Source organism: Daphnia magna, linkage group LG6 (assembly GCF_020631705.1).
Source record: "Daphnia magna isolate NIES linkage group LG6, ASM2063170v1.1, whole genome shotgun sequence".
In the NCBI taxonomy this organism is placed as follows: domain Eukaryota; kingdom Metazoa; phylum Arthropoda; class Branchiopoda; order Diplostraca; family Daphniidae; genus Daphnia; species Daphnia magna.
This window is the reverse complement of record NC_059187.1, coordinates 199,183-227,077: the sequence shown is the minus strand read 5'-3', so window position 1 is coordinate 227,077 and position 27,895 is coordinate 199,183. Positions and strand designations below refer to the sequence as shown.

Sequence of the window (27,895 nt, the reverse complement as noted above, 5' to 3'; positions counted from 1 at the left end):
CTTGTCCCCCCCTCCCTTTCTAGTATAGTCTCACTAGCCTCAGGCGCTTTCAAAACCTGCCCTACTTTTTCAAGCTCAGTGAGTGACGGCAGTGACGCGTTGTTCAGTGTATACTTGACATTCTTCCTGAAGCTTGCCTGAAAAATCCAATTATCCAGGTGTGCAGTACACGACATTGGAACTTCAAAGACATCAAAAGGTTTTCTTCTAATTAAAGTGTTAACCTTTTCACGACTTTGCGGGCAAGTTATTGTTATTGTTGTATCTTCAGTAGTTGAATAACCCCACCTCCTATGGCCTAGATATACAGTTTGTTGGCCAAGCCAAGGTGACACATGAGTCGTGCACTGGGTGCGACTACGGGCCTCGTCCTTAACAAACAAAGACATTGCACACCCGGGTTCCCTGTGTTTCCGATTAATAGCGCTACTTATCGGACAAATTAAAGCCGGTGACATTAAACAACGAAATGCATCGTCTGCTGATAACTCTACAAAGGCTTGTCTATCAGTTGCTACGGCAAGAAATGGTGGAAGAGGATAAAATTGTGCACCTTGTGTGGCATTTTCTATAGGGCGCGGCAAACTGATTACTTTATAGAGTGTAAAACGAAAAGGAAACTCAAAAACAGGTAAATGAATAAAAATTCTAAGACCATTATTAACCGCAGCCACGACTACTTTAGCTTCAGTGTACACTTTCCAGACATCGCCCTTCTGGATGGATGGACTCAAGGACCATCCTGACGGCAGCACAGATTTAATTTCTTTCAGGGCGGCTTGAACTTGCAGCGGGGGAAAAAGGGTAGCTGGTAGACGTTCCATAGCCATAACAGCCAATCCAACGGCAAAGTTATCCAACACCTCTTCAACCCTATTAGTCCTCCTCAAGATTTACGGCTTCCATTCGAAAGGTGGATGCTTCACGAATAGTTACCGATCGATTCACACTCTTTTTAAAAATGTTTTACAACTTTTAAATTTGGGATAGGGAATAAGAAGAAAAAAAGACCCAAAAGACGTGATAGGTCATGACTGATGACCATAAGAATCGGTGGCTTTCCTTATTATTAATTGTATGATGAAATAGTCCATGACTATAAAAAAGCCGAGAAAAGCGATCGATCCCAGTCGAGTGCAGAGGAGCTCTCGATTCTTCGCTTGCATAGGCACGTTTTTTTCGCAGATGTCATTTCGAGAATCGAGACAAGACATGATTGGCAACACAAAAAATGAACCATGGCTCCTATAAATGTGGACGACTGAGTGGTGCATTTTTGGCACGCACATCCCGAGATTCTATCACTTTTGCTCAAATGAACTTCATCTTCTAAGCATCCCACACGATTCCTTTTTATTACCTCTTCCTTTCTTGTTTTATTTCTCTATACGCCCACGAAACGGGATAATCCCGTGCCCGATATCGCCGCATTTCGGGGAACACGACACTTTTGAACGACTTGCTATCGTAGTCGAGTTCCAAGTGCTTCATTGTTGCAGTAGATGATGTATTGTTTGTTTATTGTAACAGAAAGTCAAGAAAATCCTCTTTCAATTGAAGGAAATTATGCCAATAAAGTCGAGCCGTAGTCTACGATGAGATGTAAACAACGTAGCTCCATAAGTTGATTCAACAGTTTGAAATGTGGAAATGTGTGAATTTAATAACTGTTATTGTGCCATCAGTAACGGTGGCATTCAGAATGTCCGCCTCTATGTCTCTCAGGTCGCCAACTTATCAAGTCCCGGCGCGCATTTGCAAGTAGGATGGAATTTTTATTTTTTGTGCGCGTAATTTTGTAAGGGAAATATTCAGCACACTATACGTTAAGTTACATCCGTCTATCGATAAATGTGCCAAAGGGCGTGTTTCGCGATTGGAATCGTTGAAGCAAAAAGGAAATAAGTTCTTTGATATTTGATTTTATAATCCAATAATGCTTCTAGTGGAACAAAATATCGGATGAAATTCGTGATTCATGCAGTGGAATAAGTTTCAAATTTCACAAAGAAAGAAAAATATAAGAAATCCAGACACTCAAGAACCCTCAGTCCGAGAAATTATCAACAGCAGTCGCTTCAGAGAAATAAGTCAGTTGTCATTGACATTCCTCCTTGTCTCGTTAATCATTCAGCTGAGACAAATGTCAACCCAGTGTATTTTTATTGCAAAACTACAATAATGCTAGGCACACATTCTTTCGCTGATATCATTCTTTTCATAAACAATCGCCCTGACGTCATAGTTGGTTGGGTGTTATCGCAGAGACTGCAATGTCGGTAAACCTCATCGTCAAATTTTTCCTAGTGGTTACAATTTTTGACAAGTAAAACGCAACCGTGCAGCGTTGAATGTAACGGGAAGAACCAAGACCAAGTTGGCAAGTTCCTGTTTTTCTTTTTATTATTATCGGTATTTTGGACCTTGTTTTTTTTTTTCTTTTTCTTTCGGGGTATGCTGCAACCCTAGAGGGCTTGCCGACAAATATTGTATTTACCTTTTTCTTTCGAAGCTCCAAGGGAAAAAAGAAAAACGAAATTCTTGTGATGTGGAAAAGGTTGCTGTTTAGCAGCTTTGGGAAGGAGTTGTCAAAAAAGTGGTCGGCCACTTGTTAGACGAGGCAGAAATAAAGCCTGTGCCTTTGTTTTGTGTTGAATTTTTTTTTGTGTTTTTAGTTATCGTGTTTTTTTATAACTATAATTAGACCGTTTGTACAATATTCTCAAACATTAGTTTGAATGAATTAGAGCAAGAAGAAAATCTAAACGAAAAGGTACAGCAACGATACGGTGACCTCGATCTTTTCTTTCGGTTTGATTGTTTGGCATTATTGCTGCAGCCTCGAATCTGGTCACGCATACTAAACTATTTCGCACCTGGTAAACGGAAAGACCGTATTATACTTGATAGTGTTGCTTATTTAAAAGAAAAACCTTGCATTCATTCAATTTTATTTTTACAGCTCTGCAGGTTCCCACTCTCGTGATGGCTCACTACATCGAACAAGGTGAGCAAGACTCTTTCTCACTACTAGATAACCATCAGCTGTTGAAAAAAACCTGTGTTTATTTCCAAATTGTGTCAGCATTTTTTGCTATGGGTGCAGTTGCCTGCGGTATCTTGATCGGGCGAAGAATGCTGGAAAGCTTTGTCCATTTCATAGATGTTTGGTATTTGAACCAGTGAAGCAGCTAGTCTGGCAATTCATTTCCAGTACCGTCTTGAATTCAAAAAGGAGGCATGAACACACAGCTGCAGCAGACCTGCGTATTTGCCTAGGCCACAGTTTCAAGTTTTTTTCTGCGTGTTTCGACACACACCCAGCATTGAGAAAGCCACAGGCAGCCTGTTTTTCTTTTCACACACAGCAGCCAGCACACACCTGCTGCTATTGTTTTGGCTGCCCTGTTTTTGTTTTTTTTTTAGTTGCCACCAGTTAAAAACGGAAGAGAGAGAGAGAAAAGAGAAACGGTTTACCGTGTGTCGACGTAGTCAGTCCCGAAAAAATGGCTCAAGTTTGCAGGGCGTTACGGGGTGATGGGGGAGGCAAAGGAGGGAGGATAGGAATAGTGGTCGATTGTATGTGCGTAAAAGCTGTCATTTCGTGGCGTTGTAATACGCGGGCGCAGAAGAAGTTGGTGACGAGGGCGCATGTCCGAACCCACACGAAATAAAAAAAAAAGAAGAAAGAGGAAGTAAAAAGAAAAATAGCCAAAAATGTAAGCTAAAGGAAGGGAGCTGTGTATGTGCAACCACTTCTGGGTATATAGGGGGAGAGAGAGAGAACAGGGGTGGCCGGGTGTTTACCAGCAGTTGTAGTGAAATTACCCAGCGGTCGAGATCGGTGGTTTCAGTGGCTCGGCGGCTGTTGGTTCGTTTCGTTCTCATGGGGTGACACACACACACAGAGACGTACCCACCTGCGACAAGGACGTTGTTGTCGCTATTATCTTGTTATTGCGGTTGTTGTTGTTGAAATCTGTATATGCGTGCGTGTGCAATAGTCGTCCAACGGGACCTTTCCTATTTTCTCCAGTTTACGGCTGCGATCGCGGTGCATTTGGACGCGTACAGATGAATCTCTTGACAACTTGTGCGTGTGTGAAATTGTGCCATCGCGACGGCTGCAATCACAAACTGTCGGCAACTGCTCCCGTAAAGGATCCGATTGATTGACTTGTTGTTACTTTGTGCCCCCCTCCCTAGCTTCGCTTTGTGTGTGTGTGTCTGTGTGTGTGTCTGTGTGTGTATTTGTGAGTGCTGCGTTCAAGCCGCCGCTGGCATTGATTGACATTGTCACAAATCCAATAAGGTTCAAGGCAGTCAGCAGGGATATAGTGAAACTAGCGATCTACTTTGCTCCGAACGGTATACACGCCCTGTCTGTGGCAATATAGGCTCCTCTCTTTTTTGTTTTGTTTGATTTATTTATTTGTATAGGCGACTAGTATCCTGTTATGTATTTTTTTTGAAGGGAGCTTCTTTTTCCCGTGTGTTTTGTTTATTTGTTCCTAAAATAGAATGACGAAGCTTTGACGAGCGAGCGAGTTTGCACTTTAACGTTTTCACTTGTTTGCTTTATTTGCTCTATTTATTTGATTTATTTTATTTATTTTATTTGCTTTATTTGCTTTATTAGAAGATTACACATCGACGGAGGAGAGCGGCGCAGAGGATAGCGACGAGGATATCATCACCGATTACCTGTCGCCTCTGGACGACAACGGCAATTTGGATGCAGCAGTTTCTGCAACGAGGATATTATCCCCTGGCGCCGCATCAGCCGCCACTGGCGCAACAATTTCCAGCCGCTTTTTCGACAGCGACGACACAACAGATTCGCCAGCTGTGAGAATCTCAGCCGAGATGGAAGCAGCCGGAGCTGCTGCTGCCGCTGCTGTTGCTGCTGGTTGCGATGGCACAACAACGCGGACGTCGTCAGACGACCCGACGATTAGCGCCAATAATTACGCAACCACCGCTGAATCTATTCCCATCATCAGCGTCACGCAGCATTCACCAGCCGCTTCCAAAGCCTTCTTCATTTTAGGTACTTGATATTTTCCCTTTTCCGTATTCTACAATAATGATAGACTAGTGTTTGAATGATTAGGTTCTTTTTTATTGGGCTAGTTAATTTGGAACGATGTAGTAGACCAGAGGTAATAAGACCACCCCTCTTCCTCCCCCCCCAAAAAATGATTAAGGGTTTAGGATTGATAGGTATTAAGAATGATTCGATAAGAAGGAAACTGGCGAAGAAAGAAAATCTTATCCGGCTAGAATTCGGGACACGATCACGAAGACAGAGATAACTAAATTATCTTAGCCCTTTTTTCCTTTTTTTTTTTCTTTTTTAAAATTTGATTTTGACCCTTGTAAAAGAAGAAAAAAGACACAACGATTGTCATGCAATGTTGCAACTGTCCAATTCAGGCCCATTAGATGAGAGTTTCTGTTTTGTGGGAAGCTGCTGCTGGAAGAAGAGCGAATTTACCTCGCCATTATCAACTTTTGGTGGGGAATGGGGATGTAACGAGAATAATAGAAGACGCTAAGAGTCTGCGATGTACGTGGGGTCCTGTGGGAGCGGCCCTCTTCAACCTCCCAATGACGTCAAACAACCCGATGCTGCTGCTGCCCCATGTCTCAATGTTTTTCATCTTTCTTCTTTCTTCCTCTTTTTTTTTTGAGGGCTGACGAACGACTGAAACTCGTTCGTTTGGCCAATCGCATCGAAAACAGTAACAGTTGATTGTCAACTTTTAAGTAGAGGGGCACGCAATCTCGGTGTTTCTTATCGTTTTCTCTTTGGTGGCGGCCAGTCAACAAACGACACCCACACAGAAACCAAAAACACAAAAGCAGGACGTCAATTCGCAATCGGATCGTGATTGAGTTGAATTCCGGGAACGAGAACAAAGCATTGCGTGATTTCGCTGATTTGATATGATTTCCGCCTTTTAAAAAACAAAACCAAAGCCACAAACCCTCAAATGAGACCAGTTCCGATCACACCAAGTATGTCTGTCTACCGAAAGAAAAAAGGCAGGCAACAAAAACAAACGATAGAATTACCTTGTTGTTGTCAAACGAAAGGAGAAGACATTGGCTAGTAGTTTGTTCATCGGCCACTGGGTGTGATTGGATCCTTCCTTGTGCGTTACGCAGCCGGCTGGAAGAAGGACCTTTCTTCTTTTATTTCTTTCTCGTGTGTGCTTCTCGATTCCCTCATTTTGCGATGATGAAAGAAAAATGCCCAACCGCATCGTCCATGTGCTTACGTCAACAGGTTTTTTTTTTTTGTGTGTGATATTTTTGCGATGTTGTCGAAAGAGAGCGGCGGCGAGAGGAAAGTGATCGATATGGAGGTACGGACGTGAGTGAAGCGACGCGGAACAGATCGGGTCCAATCTCGACTGCCTTGCCACCCGCTTGAAGACTGGCTGGGGCCACTTAAGGTCGGTTTTGGCCAACGTCCATTTTGCTGATTGAATTTCCAGCTTAGTCGACACGAGAAATGAGCGCGGGGCTCAATCCAACAGAAAGGGAGGGGTTGCAGAAGTCTCTTTCAAACAGATCGCTCTTTATGATGCCGATGGATATTTTTTGTTTATTTCTATTGACGAAGAAAGACAACAATCAAACTCGTTGTTGGTCGCTTCGATTGCTCTGCCGATGCTGTTTCAATTTGATTGGTGATCGCTTTTGATTTCGTAGCAACGGGATCCGATCGTAATTGAGGGACGTGTGTCTCTTTGTCCTTGCATTCGAGATTGCCTTTTCTCGGCTCTGACCCGCCTATTGCCAAATGCCATGGATCGGATTAAGAGAACGTGGGCAAACTGGGGACGGTTGTTTTTTTTTTATTTTGTTTTTTCTTTTGAAGGGTGAAGGGGGAGGGGGAGAAAGACGAGATGGCATGGAATAGAGCCTCTATGTCTTAATAACCTACGTAGTAGAAAAGGATGGAGAAGAGAATGGCGGATTGTGGCAGTGACGTCAACGTCGATGTTGTGCCTGCTTGAGAAAGAGACAAGAAAGAAGTTATCTCGAGGGAAATAGTGCCACGTTATTTCGCGTTGAGGCCGGCGCAGATCTAGAAGAAGAAGGAGGAGGAGAGACGGAGTAACACACCTTGGCTTGATGTTCTCATGCGGGCCACGAACGGTGGTGCCGCTAGTCTCCATCTCCATCGCTAAATGGGATTGACTCGAGCCGTCCTCGATGGCGCTCCTCCTTTCTTCGTGTTTTTTCTACGGGTGGGGTAGTGTTTTTTCACGCGCTTCGCTGCAAATGGAATCTAATGGAATGTTTTCTCGATAATCCCTTAGGCCTCTTTCTCATTTCCGCAAAGACAAAAACGAAAAAGAAATGAGAGATGTCATCATCAAAACGGAAACAAGGGCAGGGTGGTGGGATCAACACGCTATTAGCCTTTCCGTTTGTCATTGGCGGCGCAGGGTTTCAAAAATCGATGAACAAACAGACCAACGACAGACGTGAAACTTGCCAAATCCACATCTCCCCGCTACGGTTCTGGTGGCGTCCGCCGAAAGGATGGCAAACACATTTGACGGCGAACGGGAATTTAATGCCGTCACGTTAGCATCACGCGCCGGGATACAATAACGTCGAGCCTCTTCTAAAAATATATGCGTGTGTGTACAGTACTTACCTATCTGTGCTGCCAGTGCCGTCCCTTAACGGCCACGACTTACGGGGCGTCTACTTTTATTCTTATCGATTGGATTGCGGATGCCTCCGTAGGTTCGTAGGGTGGCAAACAACTGGAAATAGTGTGTAGTCTAGAACACCCCTCTTCTTTTCTTTTCTTTTTTTTTCTTTTTCTTTTTCTTTCTCGTTTCACGTACACACACAACTGTGAGCGAACTCTGTTGGGCTGCCTCCCCGTTTCCTTTTTCTTTCCCCGTGTCTAGTCAAGAAAAACGGGCCGAAAATGTTTAGGGTCGTCTGGCACTTTTTGTCACACACAATGGGGAAGAAATCGATCGTTTTCTTCTTCTTTCTTCACCTTATTTTGTTGCGTTATCAACATTTTTTTCGTCTTCTTCTTTTTCGGTGTGTGTGTGTGCGTTGTACTTCCGATATCCGATGGATGTCATTGTTGCATGACGCTGATGACATTCATCCGTCTTGTGCGGCCCAAAAAAAATAAGCATTTTCAATATCCCCGCACGAAAGTTTAGAAATTTTTCAGATAAATGGCCGATTGAATACAATCCGATTCATATTAGCACACGAATAACGTTTTCTCCCATCCCCCCCAAAGCCATCATTTGAATAGCGTCTCTACAATATTGTTTTTTTTTCCCATTTTCTTGTCATATTCAGAGGATAACCTTCGGCAGTTGCATGGCATCCAGGAGAGCATCCAGCGGATGAGACAAGTCAGCGTGCAGACACTACGACTGCAGGTATGTCATCATTCCATTAAGCAATTATTGCGCCAGGTGGAGAGAAACGAGGGGCCGGTTGATGACGGCCTTCTCTTTCATTGGCTTTAATAGATCTGTCTAGGCGCACAGTCTGCCTTCATTCATCGTCGTCGTCTTTGCCTTTCAAAAAGAATTGAGACGCCAAAACGGGAGCGGAAAGAGAAAGAATCTGATGGATGATGGCAGCCCAGGCGACAAAGGGCACGAACACATCATCCATCAGTTTTCTTTTCTTTCCTTCTCTTCTCTTCTCCTCCTTGAAAAGAAATAAAAAAAAAAATAAAAACGCACATTTTTTGCGCTTCCTGTCTTACCGTCAAACACACGAACCTATGGGCGCTGCCACACGCACGTCCCTCTTAATCGCATCGATGTGGAATATTTATATTTTGTGCGACCTGGGCTTAAAGGCAAGAAAATGTGCAGATCGATTATCTGGAGACTGGTCGCAATCAAGTTTTTATTCAAAAAATGGGGGGGAGGGAGGGGGCGCTTTTCAGAGTCGTTTAAAGTCTTGTTAAGGTTCGTTCTCGGCCAATCGATAATAGCTCTGCCGCCTTTGCCACATCCATTTTCGACTGCTTTAATGATGACTTGAAGCTGCGCTCTTGTCTGTTGGCTTCCTCCTCGTTGTGTGTCATTATCATTTGCCAACCGTATTGTCTTTTTTCCTCCTCCTCCTTCTTCTTCTTCTTCTTCTTTTTTTTTCGGCTTTCTATCCCTCGAGAAGAGTTTGTCCTCTCGTTCCTCCACACTGCGGATGGAAACAACAAAATCAAAGTTCTTGACTTTGGACTCGATGGGGACGGGGATTTGCCGCCTTCACTGGAGGCAAAGCCCATCCAGAAGATAAAAGGTGATAGTAGCTCCTGATTTGCCTGCCTCCTCGAAACGATTTTCACAGAAGAAGAAGAAGAAGAAGAAGAAAAGATTAAATTGCGAGGACGTCGACTCTGACGCGGGGGTAGGACGCCATTTTCCTCTCGAGTCGACGCTGAAGCAACATCACATCGATTCCGCTCCACTTCGGCAGGGAAACTACATTTTTTTTTCTTTTTCCAAAAGATTTTATGCCACTTTGTGTGTGTGTGTGTGTGGAGGGCAGGTTTAGACAACATTTTCTCTTTTCTTGGCTGTCAAATCTTTCTCTCGTATTGATTCCACACGGGGGGAGAGAGAGAAAGAAAAAACACCAGTACAAAAAACTAAAGGAGGAAAAAGGAAGGAAAAAGAAAAGACCAGGAGCCGATGGCTGAAAAAAAAAGAATGTTGGTGTTCTTGATTTGAGCCGGGAGAAATGTTTGGCCCATCGAGCTAGAAAAAAAAGAAGCAAAGACGTCGTAATGAAGCCATTAGGTCTACCCAGTTGCTCTCCCTATAATTAGCCCGTCCCACACCGTTGCTGATCGATCCGTCCCGTGTCGAAATCAAAACAAACACACACATAAAAACACGAAAATTCTTTATTCTTGTTTATCTTTTATGTTTCTGAGACTTGCAAGTCAAACAGACTTTTTATTCTTTCTTTTTTTGTTTCTTTCCAATTCGGCCGTTACATGAAAGGAGAGAGTTGGAAAGACATGGAACTCGTTGGCATGATGAAAACCTTTGCATCTTTTGTCGACTTGACTACAAATCTCGGCCCTTTTATTTTGCGTCCCCTTGTCTCCATGGATCATTTTCAACATAAGACAAGGGCACAAAAACAAAAGGCTGTGTGTCATATCCATCAGTTTGTTGTGTCTGTAGACGCTAGTAGCCGCAATGAAGCAGAGAGATGCTCGTCCAATGTCAAGTCGAGTCGCTCACAAAAGAGGCAAGTGATTGTTCTCGTGGTTTCATTGTTGGTCATCACCATCTAACCCGTCCTAAGAGTATGACGTAAAGGATCGTTGCGATTTCGTCTTTGGCGTGGCAAAAGGGCACCACTTTGAAGAGCAAGAAAACTTGAAAATCAATTGACGTCACGGCTTCACGTGTGTGTGCGTGTGTGTGTCGAACTGATAAAGGAAGCCTCGCTGTAGGTCTGGCGGTCTTTCCCTCTGTGTGCCAGTCGGGTGAGGATGGCTTTGATCAACAAAAGCAGGAGGTGCATGAAAGAGACACATAGACGAGCATAAATCCCTGTCGCTTCAGGTATACACTGTGCGCACATGGACGTTAGACTTGTAGTGTGGGCTAACTATCTCTTTGGCTCCGACTTCCAATTACAAAGAGTCAACAGCTGTCTGTCCTCTCTTCTTCCTCCTCTTTTTTTCTTTATTACTTTCTCCATTGCATAGCCATTGGCCCCGACGCCACTGTCGTGAAAAGGGCCCATTTTCACTAACGAGTTCTTATTGATCTTTGAGGTTCCCTCTACTACTACACACACACTCTCTTATGTGTGCCAGTAGCGCACATACGTCCGTTGGCTATGTAGTGCTACATGCGGAAAATACGACGCTGGAGCCGGGAGCCGGACCGAGATGAACGGGACGGCCGACGATATGGATCGCCCGTTGTTTTGTTTTTTTGTTTTTTCTGCGGCTCGTTTCGCAGCAGAAGATTTGAAACAATGGCGCTGCGTCGCTCTTTTGTTGGTTATTGCGTCAACAGATATCTGTTGCTTGATGAAAGTCGAGATGGCATCGATCGTTTCTCGTTCTTTGATTCGACCGTTTCACTCGTCAGTTGGCGTTGGCACTCGGTTGCAATTGAATGCGGCCCTTCGTTTCCTTCTTTGCTTGGTTCTGTGCTTGGTTCTGTACTTCATTCAATTAGCGCCTCATTCGATCGTCTCGGAATTGAAGTGGCGCCGTCTCTCGCCTTTCGAACAATTTGCATGCGGAAATGGCATCAGGGCAGCGGGCGTTTTCATTTGATTTGATTCTGATTTCCGACGGCTCTTTGATTGAGTGCAGTCGCAGGTGGGTCGGAGACTTCGCTACGGAGTTGGCGCTAGCTGCAACTGGAGTTTGTCTTGCCCGTCGCTGTGCAGCGGAAGTGGCCAAGTTTCGTCTTCTTCTGCCTTGGCTGGCAGCGGAAATGGCAACAACAACGAGGCAGATTGGCTGGCGGCGACACTGGCCGACTGGGACTCGCCCACTCCGCCCGGAATCGTCCCTCATTTATGGGGTATGTTTTTTTTTCTCGTCTACGTCTTCCTCTTCTTTATTAGAACAGCTACAATTTGTTATTTTCGTTGTTGTTGTTGTTGCTGCTACCTTTAAACAAACAAACAAACAAAAAAAACGAAAACTATACAGGAGGAGATAGAGGAGGCGCTGCGAGTCATAAGGCCGGGATGGCCAACGGATCGAAGCGACGTCGCAGTTGGGCTAGCCCGTGGGAAGTGGACGAGATGGGGTTGGCCTCAGCCGGAGGCACATGTGGCATCACTTATGGTATCATTCGCTTCATTTTTCTCTCTCTCTTCTTCACGTCATTGTTCGTGTACGTGAATTTCGAATAGAAGAGGGGGCTGCAATTCTGGAAGGTGGCGGCGGTGGCAGCGGACGGACGAGGAGCATCAGTTTGAGTAGTGGCGACACGGATAACGAGCAAGAAGGGGGTCATTCGTCAAGAGCCCGGCAGGCCGGCATTGCCACATCGTCGACGGCCTTATCCTCGAGCGAACTCAAAGTCCTGGCCGGTCGCCACTCGACCCATTCCCTCAACGACATGGGATTCCCCGTAAGTCGAGTGCCGCCCGACTTTCTCAGCGTTGACTCTTTGATGGATTCCCTTCGATTTTCTGTTTATTTTTTTTCTTTTTGTTTGACTGACTGACTTGGTCGGCCCAGTTGATTCCGGCATTGCCGACGAAACAGCGAGGCATGTCCAAGGATGGGGACAGCAGAGATGGCGATCCTACCAAATGGCTATCGCCTCGAATAATGACGCTCCAAAAATCCATCTCCACGCCGTCGATCCTGGCCGTCAAGGACGGCTCTAATCTCTCAACTTTGACCTTGTCCAGCGTCAAAAATTCAATGTCATCATCGTCGGCGAGCGCCGGATCTGCAAGTGGATCCATCGCGGCCGCCATGGGCAGCGCATCCGTCACGGCCGGCACGGCAGCCAAGGAGGCGCAGGCCATTCTCATGACGACCACATCAGCCGGACCAACTTCGTAATTATTTTTCGTTTTTTTTCTTTATTTGTTTTATTTCTCCTTTTTCAGTTGTGACTTTTGTTTTATTTATGGCGTTCGCTTTTCCGTTTTGTCGTTGTGGTTTCCTCCTCGTCCCCCGTCCCCCAACTCCATTTTCTTTTCGTCTCCCTGAAAATGGATGCGATTTTTGTTTTGTTTTAGTTCCACGTTTCCCCGTATCTCGTCATACGCCGGTTTGGAGAGTGAAACCGATGACGATTCGGAATTGCATTTGAACCACCACCACCACCACCTCAGTCACGATCACGTCTCGTCCCGTTATTCACTTGGCAGTTTCGTCGCCGAGTAAGTTTGGTTTGTTTTTGTTTTTTGTTTTTGTTTTTTCTGGGGGAGGGGGGCTATGGTGTCTTGTTTTATTCTTTTCGTTCATGTTCTACCCTACCCGACCCCTTTCTTTTTCTTCATGCACTACACACGTACGCACACACACACAAAAAACATGAAAAGACAAGAAGAAGAAGAGCGGACGAAAAAGAAAGAAAGAAAAAAATGAACCGCGTGATTTTCCCGTGCTGTCCGCTCGTGCGCACGTGATTGCATTTTTTGTTGTATGGTCACGACATGACTTCTTTCTTTTCGTTTCGTCTAGGCCGGGATTCGAGAATGACGACGACGCCAACTCATCAAAGCGACGGAAGCGCGGCAGCATCTTTTTCCGCAAACGCAAGGTATTTTCAAGGAGGAACAGGGTTCAATAGATTCATTTATATTAACTTATAAATAATTCAAAAACGAAAAAAAAACAAACAAAAAAAAAGGACAAGGAAAAGGACAAGAGCAAATTGAAACAGCCGCACCAGTTTGTGCCCGTTTGCCATTCGAATTCGCAACCGTGCGACGTGTGTTCCAAATCGCTGACCAACAAGGCCGCCCTGCGTTGCGAAAGTTGCGCCATTACGGTGCACGAGAACTCGTGCCGCGATCAGGTCAACGATTGCACGCGCTTCAAAGTGCCCAAGAGCATCCCGCTGGGATCGAAAGTGTCCTCGCTGGCCAACCTGACGGGCACGGGCCACGCCAAACTGCAGTCGTCGCATTCCTCGGTCGGCGTAGGTGCACCAGCAGCAGCAGCGGGACCCTTGACGGCCTTCAATTCCAACTCGTCCAGCACGTCGTCGTCGTCGTTGTATTATTCGGCCTCTTCCTCCTCATCGGCGGCCACGTCCGCCGCCCTTTCCGGCAGCAATCACCACGTCGCCTCCGGAAACAACAACAACAGCGGCGGAGGCGGTGGTGGTGGTGGTGGCGGTGGCAGCACTTGGTCGGTTGCCTCCACCCTGCCGTCCTCGTCTTCCTCCACGGCCGCCGCGTCCAGCACGCCCGCCTCCTCCTCCCAGACGCCCTGCACGCCCATCGCCAGTCCTCTGTTTGGCAACAGGTTAGAATGTGTTGTTCATCTACTAGCGCTATTGTTCATCTGCTAGCGACGCAATTTGCTTGGAATATTTGCGTCGGTCAAACAACGGAAAAGAAGGAAAGAATTTGCATTTTCATCTGTCGTTTGTTTTTCTTTTGAAATGGACTGGCCATGGCCAGCGCCGTTAGCAAGCTTAGCGGCTTGTCGCAACGGTCGCAATGGAAACGCGTCGCCGCTAAATTGGGCGTCAAGTACGTAAGAAACCTGCCCGTCAATGTCGTAGGCGAAGAAAACAAAACACAATCGCCTGAATCTGTTTTGATTGTTGCACGGCCTATAATGACGAGAAAGTAGTCGATTGGTTGTCCGTCCATATTTTTTTCTTCCTGTTTTTTCTTTCTTTATTTCTTTTTTAATTTTTATTTTTTAAATGGAAAAAGAAAATGAATGAAGGAAATGTATGAAATGTCGAAAAATGAAACAAAAAAAAAAACAAAATTGAAGAATTGCATGGGCCGTTTGTAATCGAAATGTGTTGACCCTTGGTGGATCCAACCCGCACGATCGTGTTGAATGCGATCCCTCACGTCTAGTTCTGCCTTGCCAGTGCGCCTTTTCTTTCCCTTTGGCCAGTCGTCATTCATTGATCGCTTTTTGTTTTTATCCAAATCAGCAAATGCGGCGCTGGCGCCGATAAGGATTCCAACGATCCATCCAATACTCTGAACGAGGATCAGTCCAGTCATCCGTGAGTAATCATTTGCTCTATAATTTCATCAATCATTCGCTCTATTTTTTTGAAATAAATCATTCGCTAATGGAGGGATGTTGTGATTTTCAGAACCAACGATGGAGATGGACACGACACAATTGAAGGAGGTAATCTCAAATGAAATTGAATGGATTTTTTTTTATTTTAAAAGATGCTGACCAATTGTTTTGAAACGCAGTTTTCAATGCGTCCGATATTAAAGATTTGGATCTGGACCCTGAGCTCGGCATCCTGGACGAAGAGGCCGAGGCTTGGGTCGGCACCGTCGACAAGAAAATATCCAAGAAATTAAAGGAGAAGGAAATCAAAAGACAGGAGCACATTTACGAGTTCATCATCACGGAAAAACATCACTGCCTCACACTCAAAGTCATGCAAAAGGTACGTACTACGTCGAGCGCATTGACAAGATTGAAATCAACAATCCGTTCTATTATTGCGTGCTGTGTGTCTGCGCCTAAGATTTTCGCCGAAGGGATGCGCCGAGAAATGCGGTTCACCTCGGAAACGGTGGACAGGATCTTCCCCTGCCTGGAGGAGTTGATTGAATATCACCTGCAGTTCTTGCGGCGGTTGCGGCAGCGCCAGCGCCAAGAGTCGATCGTGTCCACCATCGAAGACATTCTGCGCATTCAGTTCTCGGGCGTGCTGGGCGACCAGCTGCGCTCGCTCTACGGCGAGTTCTGCAGCCGCCATCAGGAGGCCGTTTCCATGTACAAAGAAATGATCAAGGAGGATCGCAAATTCGCCGCTTTCGCCCGCCAGTGCACCATGAACCCGCTGTGCAAGAAGAAAGGCATCCCCGAGTGCATCCTCTTTGTGACGCAGCGCATCACCAAATACCCGCTCTTAATCGATCCGCTCATCAAAACGTCGAGAGACCAGCCGGACGAGTGTCTCAAACTGCAGCAGGTCCTCGGATTCGTCAAGGTGCGTCCTTTCCCCTCCCCCGCACAACAACGGAAAAAAATGTTCAATTTTTATTTTTTTTTTTCATTTTGTTTTTAATTGTTTTTATTTTTACGGTTTCTTACAGGATATTCTCATCGGAGTCAATGCCCAAGTGGCGGAAAAGGAGCGGAAGCTGCGGCTGATTGAGGTGTACAACAAGATCGACGCCAAATCGGCCACCACTTATAAGAATAAGAAATTCAAAAAATCGGATCTCTTGTCCAGCAACAGACGTCTAATGTAAATCGCGTCAAGTTTTGCTATGTATAGATAAGAATAATTTTCCTAATTTATTTTAATTTATTTTTTGGGGGGTCGGGGGTTTGTTAACGCACAGGTTCGAAGGTGTGGCTTATCTGAATCACGCCAGAGGAAAAGTTCAGCTGGTGACGGTTGTTGTTCTGTCCGACGTCGTCTTCTTCTTGCAAGAATCCAACCAAAAGTTCCATTTCGTCACTCAAGACAACAAAGTGAGTCCTAGTTTTTGTTTCCCTAGCCATTTTCAATCGATTCTTGCTAACCTTCTTTTCAAAGGCAGGAGTCATTTCGTTGCAAAAACTTTTGGTCCGCGAGAAGGCGGGCGGGCAAGACACTCGCAGCATCTACCTGATCAGTTCCAACCCAGACGAGCCGGAGATGTACGAACTGCAGTGCCAGAATCCCCGCGAAAAGCGCATCTGGATCGATACCATCCGGTATTTACCAATAGATTGAGATAGAGTCCAAAATTTCTAAGTTTGAAAACAAAAAAGAAGTTGATCAATGGTCATTGAAACAGAGCTGCCGTGGAACAGTGCCCCGAAGATGAGGAAGGAAACGTCAGCGAAGGGGAGGAACAGCGCAAGATACGCGAAGCTCAAGACATCAAAACTCGCCAGCTGATTGCAACGCTGAGAGAAAAGGATCGCCAATTGGCCAGTTTGCTCGAAGAGAAGATGGCCACCTTCTGCGAGCTGGTCGAACTGCTGGCCAACAACGAGGACAGCACCAGCTCTTGGCTGTTGCTCGGATCGGACAGCGCCCCGCCCAAGTACAGCCACCTCGTGGAGCAGGGATTTCAATCGGTTCAGGCCAAGGAGACCCTGTCGCAAGCCATGACGGAGCTGTGCCGTCTGATGGGTTTGCTGCTGTCCAGCAACGTGGCCGCCAACTGGAACTTGTCGCGCAGCGTCAGCTCGGTCGGCGAGCGGCACAGCGATACGTTTTCGATGCCTTTGCTTCCGAAGCGAGCCGAGACGTTTGGCGGATTCGATCAGAACGGCAAAGAAAAGGGATGCGTCAAAAAGAAGTCGGCCACTGATTTGACGGCCGTAGAGATGGGCAGTGAACAGCAGCAGCAGCAGCAGCAGCAATTGGCGTCGTGGTCTTCGCACATTCCGCCCGTTCTTCAGTTGAATGGAGAACAACAGGCCGTGGGACTGGAATTAGTGCACAATGTCAGCACGTTGTTGTGTCTCCTGTCCAGTCAGGCGACGGCCTTCGAGTCGCTGCGTTCCGATTTCTTGGCCGAAATTAAGGCCAGTCGCAGCGGCACGGCGTTATCTTCCGCCCCCTTCGGTTCCGGGCCTGCCACCCTGGCCAAATTCCAGCACAAGGCCAGTCACAATCAACGGCTGGAAGAGTTGCGGAACCTCCAGGTACGTCGAGCACGGAAACAACTTGGTTGACTTACGCGCATCTTCCACATGTTTTTCATCTTTTATTATTATTGCAGGATCGGCTGTCCAAGGAGAAGGCGGAATGGTCTCGTGAACGAGCTATGCAAGAGGAGCACCTCAGTGAGCAGCGCAAACAGTTGCTGAAGCTGCAGGAGCAGGTCAGGATCGAAAACACGGACATCCAGCAGCAGAGGGAGAACCTCTATCAGAAGCTGGAAGCTCTGCGCGGCCAGGGCATTTTGCTCAGCCCCAACATGACGATCGTTTCGACAGCCCCGATGGCGTCGGCCGTCAGTCCAACATCGGCAGAAGAGACGGATGTGACGAGCGCCTCTTCCCCACCGCCCCCTGCCGCACCTGCCAACGCCACGTCGCTCCTTCCTTCGCCGACGCCCTCCTCCGTCGATTTGGGCAGACGGAAGACGAGTAATAATTCAAACGTCTTTCTCTTTGTTTGTTTGTTTGGTTTGTTTGTTTTTTTAAATCGTTGTCGGCTGGATGATGTTTCATTTGAACTTCAAGTTTCAGGGGGATCAAACACAGCCGGAATGGGTTCGGCTAGCAGCGCTGGACTCCACAAACGAGAAAGTTGCAGCAATTTGCCTTTGCCCATGAATTTGATCAGTGCCAAAAACGAGCAAAAGGCGGTCGTGGCGCTGGCCAACACGTTGCCCATCAAACAACAACTGCCGATGAAATTGGCCAAACTAGGAGCCGCCATGGCATCGGCTGGCCATGCAAGTGGGACGGCCGGTAGCGCCAACAATGGCAGCACGTCCAACCACAGCCCGCACGCGAACGCGGCATCACCTAGTGGCGCAAGTCTGGTCCAGCAGCTGTTGCCTCTACGTCTGTCTGAAAGTTTGGAGCACAAACGGGCCGCATCCAAAATTCCGTCAACCGATCCTTTCAAACCGAAACTCAGTTCGAGCAGCTTCAGCCCACCGGCCAGCAAAAGCGAAGACTTTGTGGCCGGACACAGTCGCACCGGCAGCAGTCCGGCCTCGATCCAAATGCTGAGCCCCAGACACCACCACTACCATCACTGCACGTCGACTACTACTGCCCCTAGCGGCGTTGCCACTGGAAGCGCAGGAGCAAATATGAATCCACCTAAAATACCCGACAAACCCGCGTCCCTTTTACTGCAGCAAGCGGCGCGAGGATCGCCTCAGTTACCTCCCCCCCCGCACGGCCATCACCACCAAGTGCAACCTCCTCCCAAAGTCCACGATCCCGAAACGAATCAAGAAATCGTTTTCCTCTAAGGGAAACAAAACAAAACACCCGCGAAACAAAACCCGACACACACACACACACACACACACACACAAAAAGCGGCTGGGATTTGTTTCTTATTTAACCCTTGGCCTCGTCTCATTTAGTGATTTCACTCCATTTTTTAAATATTATTATTTAAGTTTGTGACCCGGTTTCGAGGGTCACAGTTTTACTTAAGATCTGGCATCGTAGGAGAAGGAATCTGGCGACGCAGTTCAATGACGTGATGCAAATGGAGAATGAATCATCATGTTTTCTTGTATCGAAGTTCTTTGCCCAATTGTTGAGCGTAAAAAGCGAGCAGAACACGCGAAACAACTGCCAAAACGTTTTTCACTGGACGTTTTGGTGCGTGAAGACGACGTCGACAATTGCTATCCTTTTATTTTTCCACAACCAATGACGACCTTATTTTCTGTTTTCGAATGTGTATTTACGTTTGTTTTTTTTTCCAGTAGGAGAGTAGAATGGAAAAGCTCTATTTAAACAAAACAAAATGCAAAACAGTAAGTTTCGACAGTTTCCCTGGGCCTGGGTCGCTTCTGGGTCGGACGACGCCTATCATTCCACACCGCATGATTGTCTGGTAGCTAAAAGGACGTGGCGTAATTTGGATTTTTATGTCATTCAGCGGACAGCGTCGCAGAGTGTAAACAAAAAACAATTCCTTTCTGTGAGTCCCCGTGTTTGTTTGTTTTTCAGACGATCGTCCACCTTGCCGTCTCGTGAGGAGGTCTGTCGTGTAAGCGTGAATCGTGGAATTTTCCACAAATTGTTTGCGTAATAAAATCATTTTTTGGGTATTTTCTTCCTTTAGCTCCTCCCCCCTCTTTGTGTTTTAATGTCGCAGCGAGACAAATCAACGTGTCAACAATATTCTATGCACCGTAAAAACAATAAACATTACAGAGATGTGTTGTAGTTTGATGATGTATGTCTTTCCCGCTGTACGAAATGTGTTAGCTACGCCCCAGCCACCAACTCCAACCGTAATCTTTGACCCGTCTCTTTTCCAAAATGTTCAACAAAAATGGCGTTTTCCTCGACCTTTATCTGTACATAGGAAAGACACAGCAACCTTTTAATCTCCTCCTCTATCTACCAACGATGAGGCACCAATACTGTTGTGTGAAGTAATACAAAAATACATTGACCAAAACGAAGATGTTCACGGCATTCACCACACATATTTCGACTTGCATTCAGTTACCAGCTGGAGCAGACGAAAAGCATTTGACAGTTTCACAAGTCCGTAAATAATGGCTGCTTCTCATTTCCTTCAGCTTCTCAAAGATTTCTGAATTTTTTTGTGCTGAACTGGTTAATTGGTGCAATCCCAAGTCCAGAAAGTGATCCCAAAATGCCACAAACTAATTTTGTAAACTGAACGTTGTAGCTAGTAGTAGAGTAATGGCTAAGTGAGTCGGTAGTATGTGATTCGAATCCTAGCCGAGTTATTTTTGAATATGATTTACTCTAATGAGTTTATTTGGGACACCGCGAAAGGTAAGTTAGTAAATAGATAAAAAGGGATGTTTTTTTGTTTGTTTTTTGTATTATCGTCTCTTCCCAGAAAAAAAGTTACAGTTTGGGAAACAAAAACATGAAAGCCCGTGGCTGATTGGCTGTTGATTCGTGTCCTAACTCCGCATTCGTTCCACACCTTATTGCAACGCCAATGAATAGCCTTGGGCGTTTCGAAAATGGAATCGACGTAATCAACTCAGTAGCGCTCAAACTTTCTTGGCGTGCGTTTGTAAAGTTTTGGCTCATTTACATGCCTTCGTAGAATTCCAATGATTCAGCCGTTCACATTGTACAGTGAGTTTTGATTTTCAGGATCATTACAGATTATCCGACTATCTAGGGTAGGATATATTTTTCACGTTTCATCTACCAGATGCCAACTTAACAACTTTAGGAGCTGTCTCTTACGCTGTCTTGGCCTTGCATCGTGAGTATTATTTACATTTGTGTTTGCGAATGTCTGGTTACCTCTTAGTTTACTTGTTTCAAGAGACCTGGCTGTGTGTCTTCTTAGAGTTCAAGATTGGTGAGGCAATTTCGTTCTAGAATTGGGTTTGATGGAATTCTGTTATGATATTGCAAGGTTTTTTCTTACAGAATGATCAGAATTAGCGGTAACATTGGAAACAGTGATCCGAAATGTAATGTTCATTTTCATGAGTGAAAACAGATGTTAAGTGAAAGAAAACTAATAGCCTTGATTCTCCATTGGTTTAGTTTGAATGCTGGCAAGCTCATTTTTAAAGGAGAACAAATGAGGCATGTTTGAATTTACCATGCCACCAAAATCTTCATCTCTCACAGGTATCTGCTTAGCCTTGTCACAACATTGTGTAACTTCACTTATTATTTATCCATTTAGTGTTAATGCTATGATCATATCACTCCAAAAGCCATACCACTTGTGGTGTGATGACGTTGTTCTCCAGACCTTACATCAGCCGTAAAAGTGTTGGAAGTATTAGTGATTGGAGATATTGAGGTTTAGGATAGTATCAACAACAGTGCAAAGTAGGAATCAGCGATTAGACCAACAAACCATACTTTCAAAATTAAGTATTCACCTTTGGCTGTAGGGTTCCTTAAATGCTTATCCTCCAAGTGATGTTCTATTTGTGAGCATTCTGTTGACTAGTGCACAAGCAAATGATTCTTAGTCACCTCATCACCTTGAAAATATTCTACCTGTCCTACTGCTGGGATATTGGCACATTTCTTGTTGAACTATTTTTACTGGCACCAGCAGGATTAGCTGATTATCTAAGTTTATGGTATTATTCATCATCTTTTTTATAATAAGTTCAGCTAATTCATTGAAGTTGAAATAGAGTATGTTTTAATGAGAAATTGTTTTTTGTTTTGGTTTTTTTAGATTTCACAAACCGTTTTATCCGGGGGGCGGATGGGTGAGTTGGATAAGGCGTCACTTGGTGATCGGGGCACCTTGAGATCCGAGTTCAACTCTCCTGGTGAGCATAGTTGCTCCCACATCCGGGCACGCACCACTACACGGACAGTTCACACCTCTTCCTAACACATCGCCTAACAAGTTCGCATATAAATGATGGTACTTCCATCGCCCTCTTCCACACAAAAAATACACCTTACAACATTTACACTGCTCATATGAAAAAACAGCTCACAACACAAGCCAAACAATGAACGCTAAAAGCATCGTCGAGGCGAAAGGGCCAACCGCGCCCATCACCTGGTGATAAATCTGGCCACCAGATCCCCTCACCAGTGCCTACCAACCAAAAAAAAAAAAAAAAAAACCGTTTTATCCCTTGGCAATGTGTTCCGCATGCAGGAATTGTCTACTGGCGTTCAACATCAGTCGACTTGTGGGACTAACGATGAGAATATTAGCACCAGTGAATTTGATATTTTTTGGCCACGTCCCTGCTGTTACTCTTTTAACGTCCATCACTCGTTTCTTCATCGAGGAATGAACAATTGATTGCAACAACGACAACAAGAATAATAATTTCGAAGGATCAGCAACAAATACAGAAGCAGCAACATACGGCTCAACAACATGAAAAACAGCCCTTCGTGATTCAGCACCCGCATCTTCAAAACAGCAGCCAGTAGTCAAATGCACTAGAGGTGATTCATCATACTTCTCGTCCGGACATGAATGTTTTGATGTATGGTAAACTAATATGCCGATTTCTCGCTTTGATTTTATTATAAAGGATCGTGCAAATCGTACAGACGTGATTCTGGAAAAGTCGGCTCCGAACAAGATGATTTTCTTCTCCCAATCAGAACAACCTTGCGACCTTTTGCCGTTAGTTCAGCAGCAAGTCTAGCTGCAGCAGCAACAACAACAGACGTTGACCTAGCCACAACATAAGGAAATGGAAGTATAGGCCGACTTAGTGGAAACACAACCCACCACCAATTCCCAATCTGACTCTGGCTGAAGATGCCGCGTGAACGCTCAACTGATTGCCTAATTCCGAGCCAAACCGCGAACCTCCCCGGTCCGTTTGACCCATGGCCACCAACAACATTTGGAGGGCTCCAACAAGGATACCGCTCCGTTTCGTCGTGAAACCACACCCACATGGAGATTAATCTGAGACGAGCTGGAGGTGTCTTCAAAACGTGGGCGAAAGAAATTGAAGAAGAGGAAAGCGGAATGATTTCTGATCCTGTTTACGAGGAGATTGTGAAAGCGTGGCGGTAGCGCTCTCTGTCTGTGACCAACAAATTCAGGTGCAACGAGGCCCGGCCGTCTTGCACGACCAGCCAGATCAAAACGAGGAAGATCGTTGTTAGAACAGCAATGACGTCATCCGCGATTCGTCTCGATGTTATGACGACAGTTGGCCATTGATTCCCCTCCAACTACAGCAGTACCATCATCACCACCAGTTGAGCAGCCAAAGCCAACCAGACAGTGGGACTCACGATCTTCCGACCACCATCAGCTGTGCCTTCAATTCACCACATTTGAGGACCAAGCACCGGCATCCGAGTTGGAACCAATTCGACGCCGCTGTTCCACATTCGCATCCGCCGCCCTTTCACATGGGTTTTGAAGGGGCGCCGCATTTCGACGCCGATCGCTACAGCCAGCGACCAGGCCAGCAGCCGCACTCGAATATGTACCCGTATGAACAAGAGACGGGCCTTACTGCACTCATTTTTATGAACAGTGAGCGCATTTTTGTGGCCAGCGGGGTTGTGCTGGAACAGCAACGGAGTCCTGACCTTCAACAGATACCCACTCTCCCATTTACCAAGTGCTGAACATGTTTGCAAAAAGACGAAGAAGATGAAGAAAAAAAAGATAGAGGTCAGAATGAGAGGAAGAAGATGTTTGCCATAAGCAGAAATGATTTCCCTAGAAAAAAAAACTTTTCATCAAACAAAAAATTTAAAGACGGCCCTGCTAACTTGTAATGTTTTCGTGTAAAATCACTAAAATGTCGATTGCGACGTGCATGTGTCTATGTTTAGGTGGGCGCTGTTCGGCTTTGATAAATATGGCGGTTTTTTTTTTGTATGTTTCTTTCGTTCTTTTTTGTACGAAATTCTGGATAATTTGTTTGTGTCTTTTGTGTGTGGCAAATACACAACTTGGTCTGAACTATAATGTCACTGGACTGTGGTGGTCGCATTCTTTTATTTTTACGTTAAATGCGTCACTGCCACCACAAGCAATTGGCAGGTAGAAAAAACAAAAAAGGAAAGTCGGTTCCGTAAAAAGAACACCCAATAGAAAAATGGTGGATTTCGACTTGCAGCTGACGGTGTAATAGTAAAATATCCGTCTGAGAAAAAAATAGGTATTCGGCCATTGGTATTCGGAAAGGCAAGTGGCCTGTGTCCTGACTTCGACGTTCCAAGGCAGCCAATGTTCAGACAACGAGAGGGAAGTCGTCATTGTTTTTTTACAAGTCCAAACTTCTTTCCTAAAATGACTCTAAATTATAGTAACATACATATATCAGTAAATGGCTCAGTGGTAGAGCGTCGGGTTCACAAGTCGAAGGTCTATGGTTCGGTTCTCATGTAGAGAATATGGTATGAAAATATATAATAGATGAAAGTTTTATTTTTCATAGCAAACGTTTAAATGTCGAAATAAGGAAAAATCGCAAAAATTTAAGAAACGGTTTCTATTCGATGCTAGTCGCTGCGCAGAGAACTTTTCCGTCCTTACTATGACAATACAATATTAACCCGTCTGGGAATCGAACCAGAGACCTTTGGATCATCAGCACAGCACGCTACCGTTTTGCCATAGCTGATCTTACCATAGGTAATTCAAATTTTGATGACTATGTATAATGGTTGATATGCCTCCAAACTATATTAAAATAGTATGCCTATTGCAATGAAAATAAATCATGGTTGAATTTAATGGTAAAGCACGCGTCTAGCACATTGGATTTCTTGGGTTCGATCCCCAAGTTAGCTAATATCGATATAAAAAGAAGCACCAAATCAACCATCAAAGAAAAACACTGTAAGATTTTTTTTAAAGAATTTGTATTGATAAATAACTTTTAAAGTCCACCAGTGCAGGGGTAGACAAAGCCTCAATTGAACTGAACCCCCGGGGAGATTACCCGGGGAGTGGCTAAGAGAAGCCGGAAAAGGATGGAAGGTTTCGGACAAGTTTTTACGTGAGCGATTAACCGTTATTCGGATTTGTGGGTAGCCTCTTCGCCCTCCAATGATATCTCAGAACTTGAGGACCCCCACGTCCCCTTTCCGGACAGCGCACTCACAACCTTTGCTGCTGATCACAGTAGGGGCATGACCCCCTACGGGCTTATCATAAGTCAAGGGGAAACAGGGCCACAGAAAAGAAGGGAGCCCAGAAATGCACTTTAATTTATTAAAAAATTTATATTTTATCTTCGGGACAGCAACCAATGGTGATGTGCAAGTAGCTTCTTCTCTTTCCGCATTCAATTTTTGGTATGAGCAAATATAGTTAAACAACATCTTTCATGGTTAGTTGGGAAATGTTGGTCTGGAATGAATAGGAAAACGTAAATCACGGGGCACTTGAATATGCATAGAATGTATAAGAATACCGCAACATAATAGTATGAAAATCAATGTGGAGATATTCCCATGTGCTTGCAACAGTTATAACTTTACTGGTATCTGTCCTCAATCAGAAATCTCTTGCGATTCACCATAATTGTTTATCTAGATGAGGGAAAAAAACAAAAAACAAACAAACAAATTTTAATAAAATCATACCCATTTCGACTGAAGTCCTTGTTTAAGGTACTCACCAACGTGAAAAAGGTTCTGTTTGTTTATTGCTACCAACACTGTTAAACATTAGACCACCACCATTGCCATGTTCAGTGGTAAGCTCAGTGCATGGGCTGAACTAAACTTTACGATAGAAGCAAGGCCTGTAGAGTGAGGAATCAGAAGATTAGAATGGTCAAACACTTGAACAATCAGTAGAAGATACATTTGTTTTGCTGCCTTACTGCCCTTTTAAATTAGAAAAACTAATTTCTTTTAAAAAATTCTCACATACGTGCTTACGTCAACGCGATTCCTGAAACAGATTACCTATTTCCAAAGCAGACGAACTGTTTGGCAAACTCAATGTCTGTCATTGTCACTACATAGCCATCTAGCGCAAAAGACTTTTACTTTTTTTTTTCCCCCAATAAGTCATATATTGTAGGGTCAGCCTGTACGGTTGATAACAAGAAAAACACCGAATAAAAGCTGCAACACCCTAATGCATGCAAGAAAAAACATTTGAAATTGTTAAAATAATACAGCTCATTTTTTACTTTTTGCAAATTGTCACGAAAATGTTTCGGAAGTAACCAGAAGTAGTCAATATCTCCGGAAATAGTGATCCCATAACAAAACAAGTAGGATTTTCGTGATCCTTATCAAATTTGGGGTCGGAATAACATGTTTTCAGGCAAAAGTCGGATTTGACCAAAATTTGCGATTTTTGACGATTTTCGGGTATTTTGAGCTGATACATGGAGTCGACCCCAAATTTGACGAGGATTACGAAAATGTAAATATTTTTTCTGACAGACCAATAAATCAGGAGTTATTTGGCATTTTAAAACCGGAAGTTGAAAATCCAGGAAATCTAAAAAATGAGCTTTGTTCTCCTTTAAATGGTTAACAAGATTTTGATAGTTGTAAAAGTTAACTATTGTTAATAAAAGTTATGCGGTGTTTTAAAAGTTCTAAAAGTACAATATCAGTTCAGACACATAAATGGACTCGAATCGAAAAATCATACATTTAACACGAGTAAACCCGTTACCTACTTGATATTTAGTGATATGACAGTACTTGTCAAAACAATTTTTCGTCTTCTACTAGTATCTGGCTGGATGCAGTTAGACTGCGCAAGGCTCTTTCAATGGTTCGTCTGCTTACGAACGGTCGCGCATGCGTGAATGAAAATGCCATGGGGAATTACAGTTTTATACTTTTATAGTCCTCCACTTATCCATCTATTGGTATTCTTCATGTTTTAACCAACAATTATCATCAATCAATCGCCCTGAAAAGTAAAGAAAACATATGGCTTTTAAGAATAAAGATTGGGTGCCACTGGTTAACGCCACCTACCAGTTCCAAGCAAAAATGCATTAGGCAAAGCAAACGAAAGCGTCCATCCTTAAAACCGTCATGTGACGCTTCCCTCTGCAGTACCTTTTCTGCTTACCAAAGACGTCAGAGCTGTTCTTCACTTTTAGAAGCCTACGTACCCTTTCCTACAGCCATACTTTACGGTACCACTCTGAATAGATCTTGACAATTTGCGAACATATACCACATGTTCTGAATGTTCCATTTCAGGAAATGGCATAACGCCTTGAATGGGCTTCCGCTTGTTTTGGGGCGACATCCAAACGTAAAAAAAAATGCACCCATTATTTCCAACAAGTATGCATGTAATTTAAGGAATAATTAACAATTCATCACGTGAAACTCCCCTCGAAAATCGAGTTTAAGAGGTTTTCACGAGACAACAATTAAGCCGATAGATTTTTCAATTTCAAAAGTCTATCTCTATACTGAATCCACTGTTCATAAGATTTCCAATCTAAATCTGGTCAATCACACAACTCTGTATCCGTGTCCTATAAAGAGTGCGGAGATGATTTGCCTAAACAACGTTCGTAAATCAAATCATTCCCACTCCGTTGTCCCGGTTGGTTTCGCCGTCAGGTCAATAAATGCATATCACAAACATAAAATTACCAAATTCTTTTTGGTGAAAACAAATGTCTGCTCAACTGCTTCTAAACAGTCACAGTGTTTTGGCAAAAGTTATTTTTCACACAAAGTTTTATGAAAAACAGCTGACACAAAGCAAGATAAAATACCTGGAGGAGAGAATGCATTTTGAATCTTCATGTGCTATCTACATCCAACCATCTAGGAAGTTCCAATTTAATAGGAATTATGGAATTTTAAAGTGATTTTCAGAGCTTAACTACATACCAACTGAAAAGCAAGCAATGCTAAAAATCCATTTAGAACCATTTTCTGCAAGGTGATGCTTACAAGTTACAACAATACTTGGCAGTACCAACAGCTTTTGTTTCTGCTTGGGTAGTGACAAATGCAACTAAAGACCTCTTATTATAGAAAATTTTAACAATTTTAAACAAAAACGTAGGATTAAATTAAATATTTTGAACAATACCAGCCTTTTGAGAACTGAAGACCTACCAAGAATCAATTTATTGATTTTCACCT

At 44.4% G+C, this 27,895-nt stretch overlaps 1 protein-coding gene and 3 long non-coding RNA genes across 14 annotated transcripts; 3 read left to right on the top strand and 1 right to left on the bottom strand.

The window, feature by feature from the left end:
• Positions 1-107: 107 nt before the first annotated feature.
• On the top strand, positions 108-19,797 carry LOC116924686 (rho guanine nucleotide exchange factor 28). 11 transcript variants are annotated; one of them, XM_045175367.1, is made up of 23 exons: positions 2,634-2,773; positions 2,840-2,879; positions 2,963-3,007; positions 4,640-5,050; positions 8,356-8,438; positions 11,363-11,576; positions 11,708-11,845; positions 11,914-12,134; positions 12,245-12,573; positions 12,757-12,900; positions 13,205-13,283; positions 13,374-13,993; positions 14,152-14,223; positions 14,646-14,720; positions 14,814-14,851; positions 14,923-15,125; positions 15,207-15,674; positions 15,781-15,935; positions 16,033-16,165; positions 16,230-16,390; positions 16,474-17,332; positions 17,410-17,779; positions 17,876-19,797. In XM_045175367.1, the coding sequence occupies exons 3-23, from the start codon at positions 2,986-2,988 to the stop codon at positions 18,619-18,621; spliced, it is 5,541 nt and encodes a 1,846-aa protein (XP_045031302.1). In that variant the 5' UTR covers positions 2,634-2,773; positions 2,840-2,879; positions 2,963-2,985; the 3' UTR covers positions 18,622-19,797. The 11 variants fall into 11 exon arrangements, with proteins under 11 accessions (XP_045031305.1, XP_045031304.1, XP_045031303.1 ...); XM_045175370.1 differs by lacking the exons at positions 2,634-2,773; positions 2,840-2,879 and adding an exon at positions 108-242; XM_045175369.1 differs by lacking the exons at positions 2,634-2,773; positions 2,840-2,879 and adding an exon at positions 492-631.
• Positions 19,798-20,625: 828 nt separating this feature from the next.
• Positions 20,626-23,768, top strand: LOC123473846. Its single transcript, XR_006648167.1, has 5 exons — positions 20,626-20,802; positions 20,879-20,965; positions 21,024-21,172; positions 21,238-21,432; positions 21,534-23,768. It is a non-coding gene; the product is annotated as an uncharacterized LOC123473846 (long non-coding RNA).
• A 1,242-nt stretch (positions 23,769-25,010) lies between these two features.
• On the bottom strand, positions 25,011-26,185 carry LOC116924711. The gene is made up of 4 exons (XR_004395105.2): positions 25,617-26,185; positions 25,429-25,554; positions 25,222-25,339; positions 25,011-25,157 (listed from the first exon to the last, which is right to left on the bottom strand). It is a non-coding gene; the product is annotated as an uncharacterized LOC116924711 (long non-coding RNA).
• Positions 26,186-26,537: 352 nt separating this feature from the next.
• LOC123473683 lies at positions 26,538-27,390 on the top strand. The gene is made up of 2 exons (XR_006647858.1): positions 26,538-26,922; positions 26,990-27,390. It is a non-coding gene; the product is annotated as an uncharacterized LOC123473683 (long non-coding RNA).
• Positions 27,391-27,895: the final 505 nt, after the last annotated feature.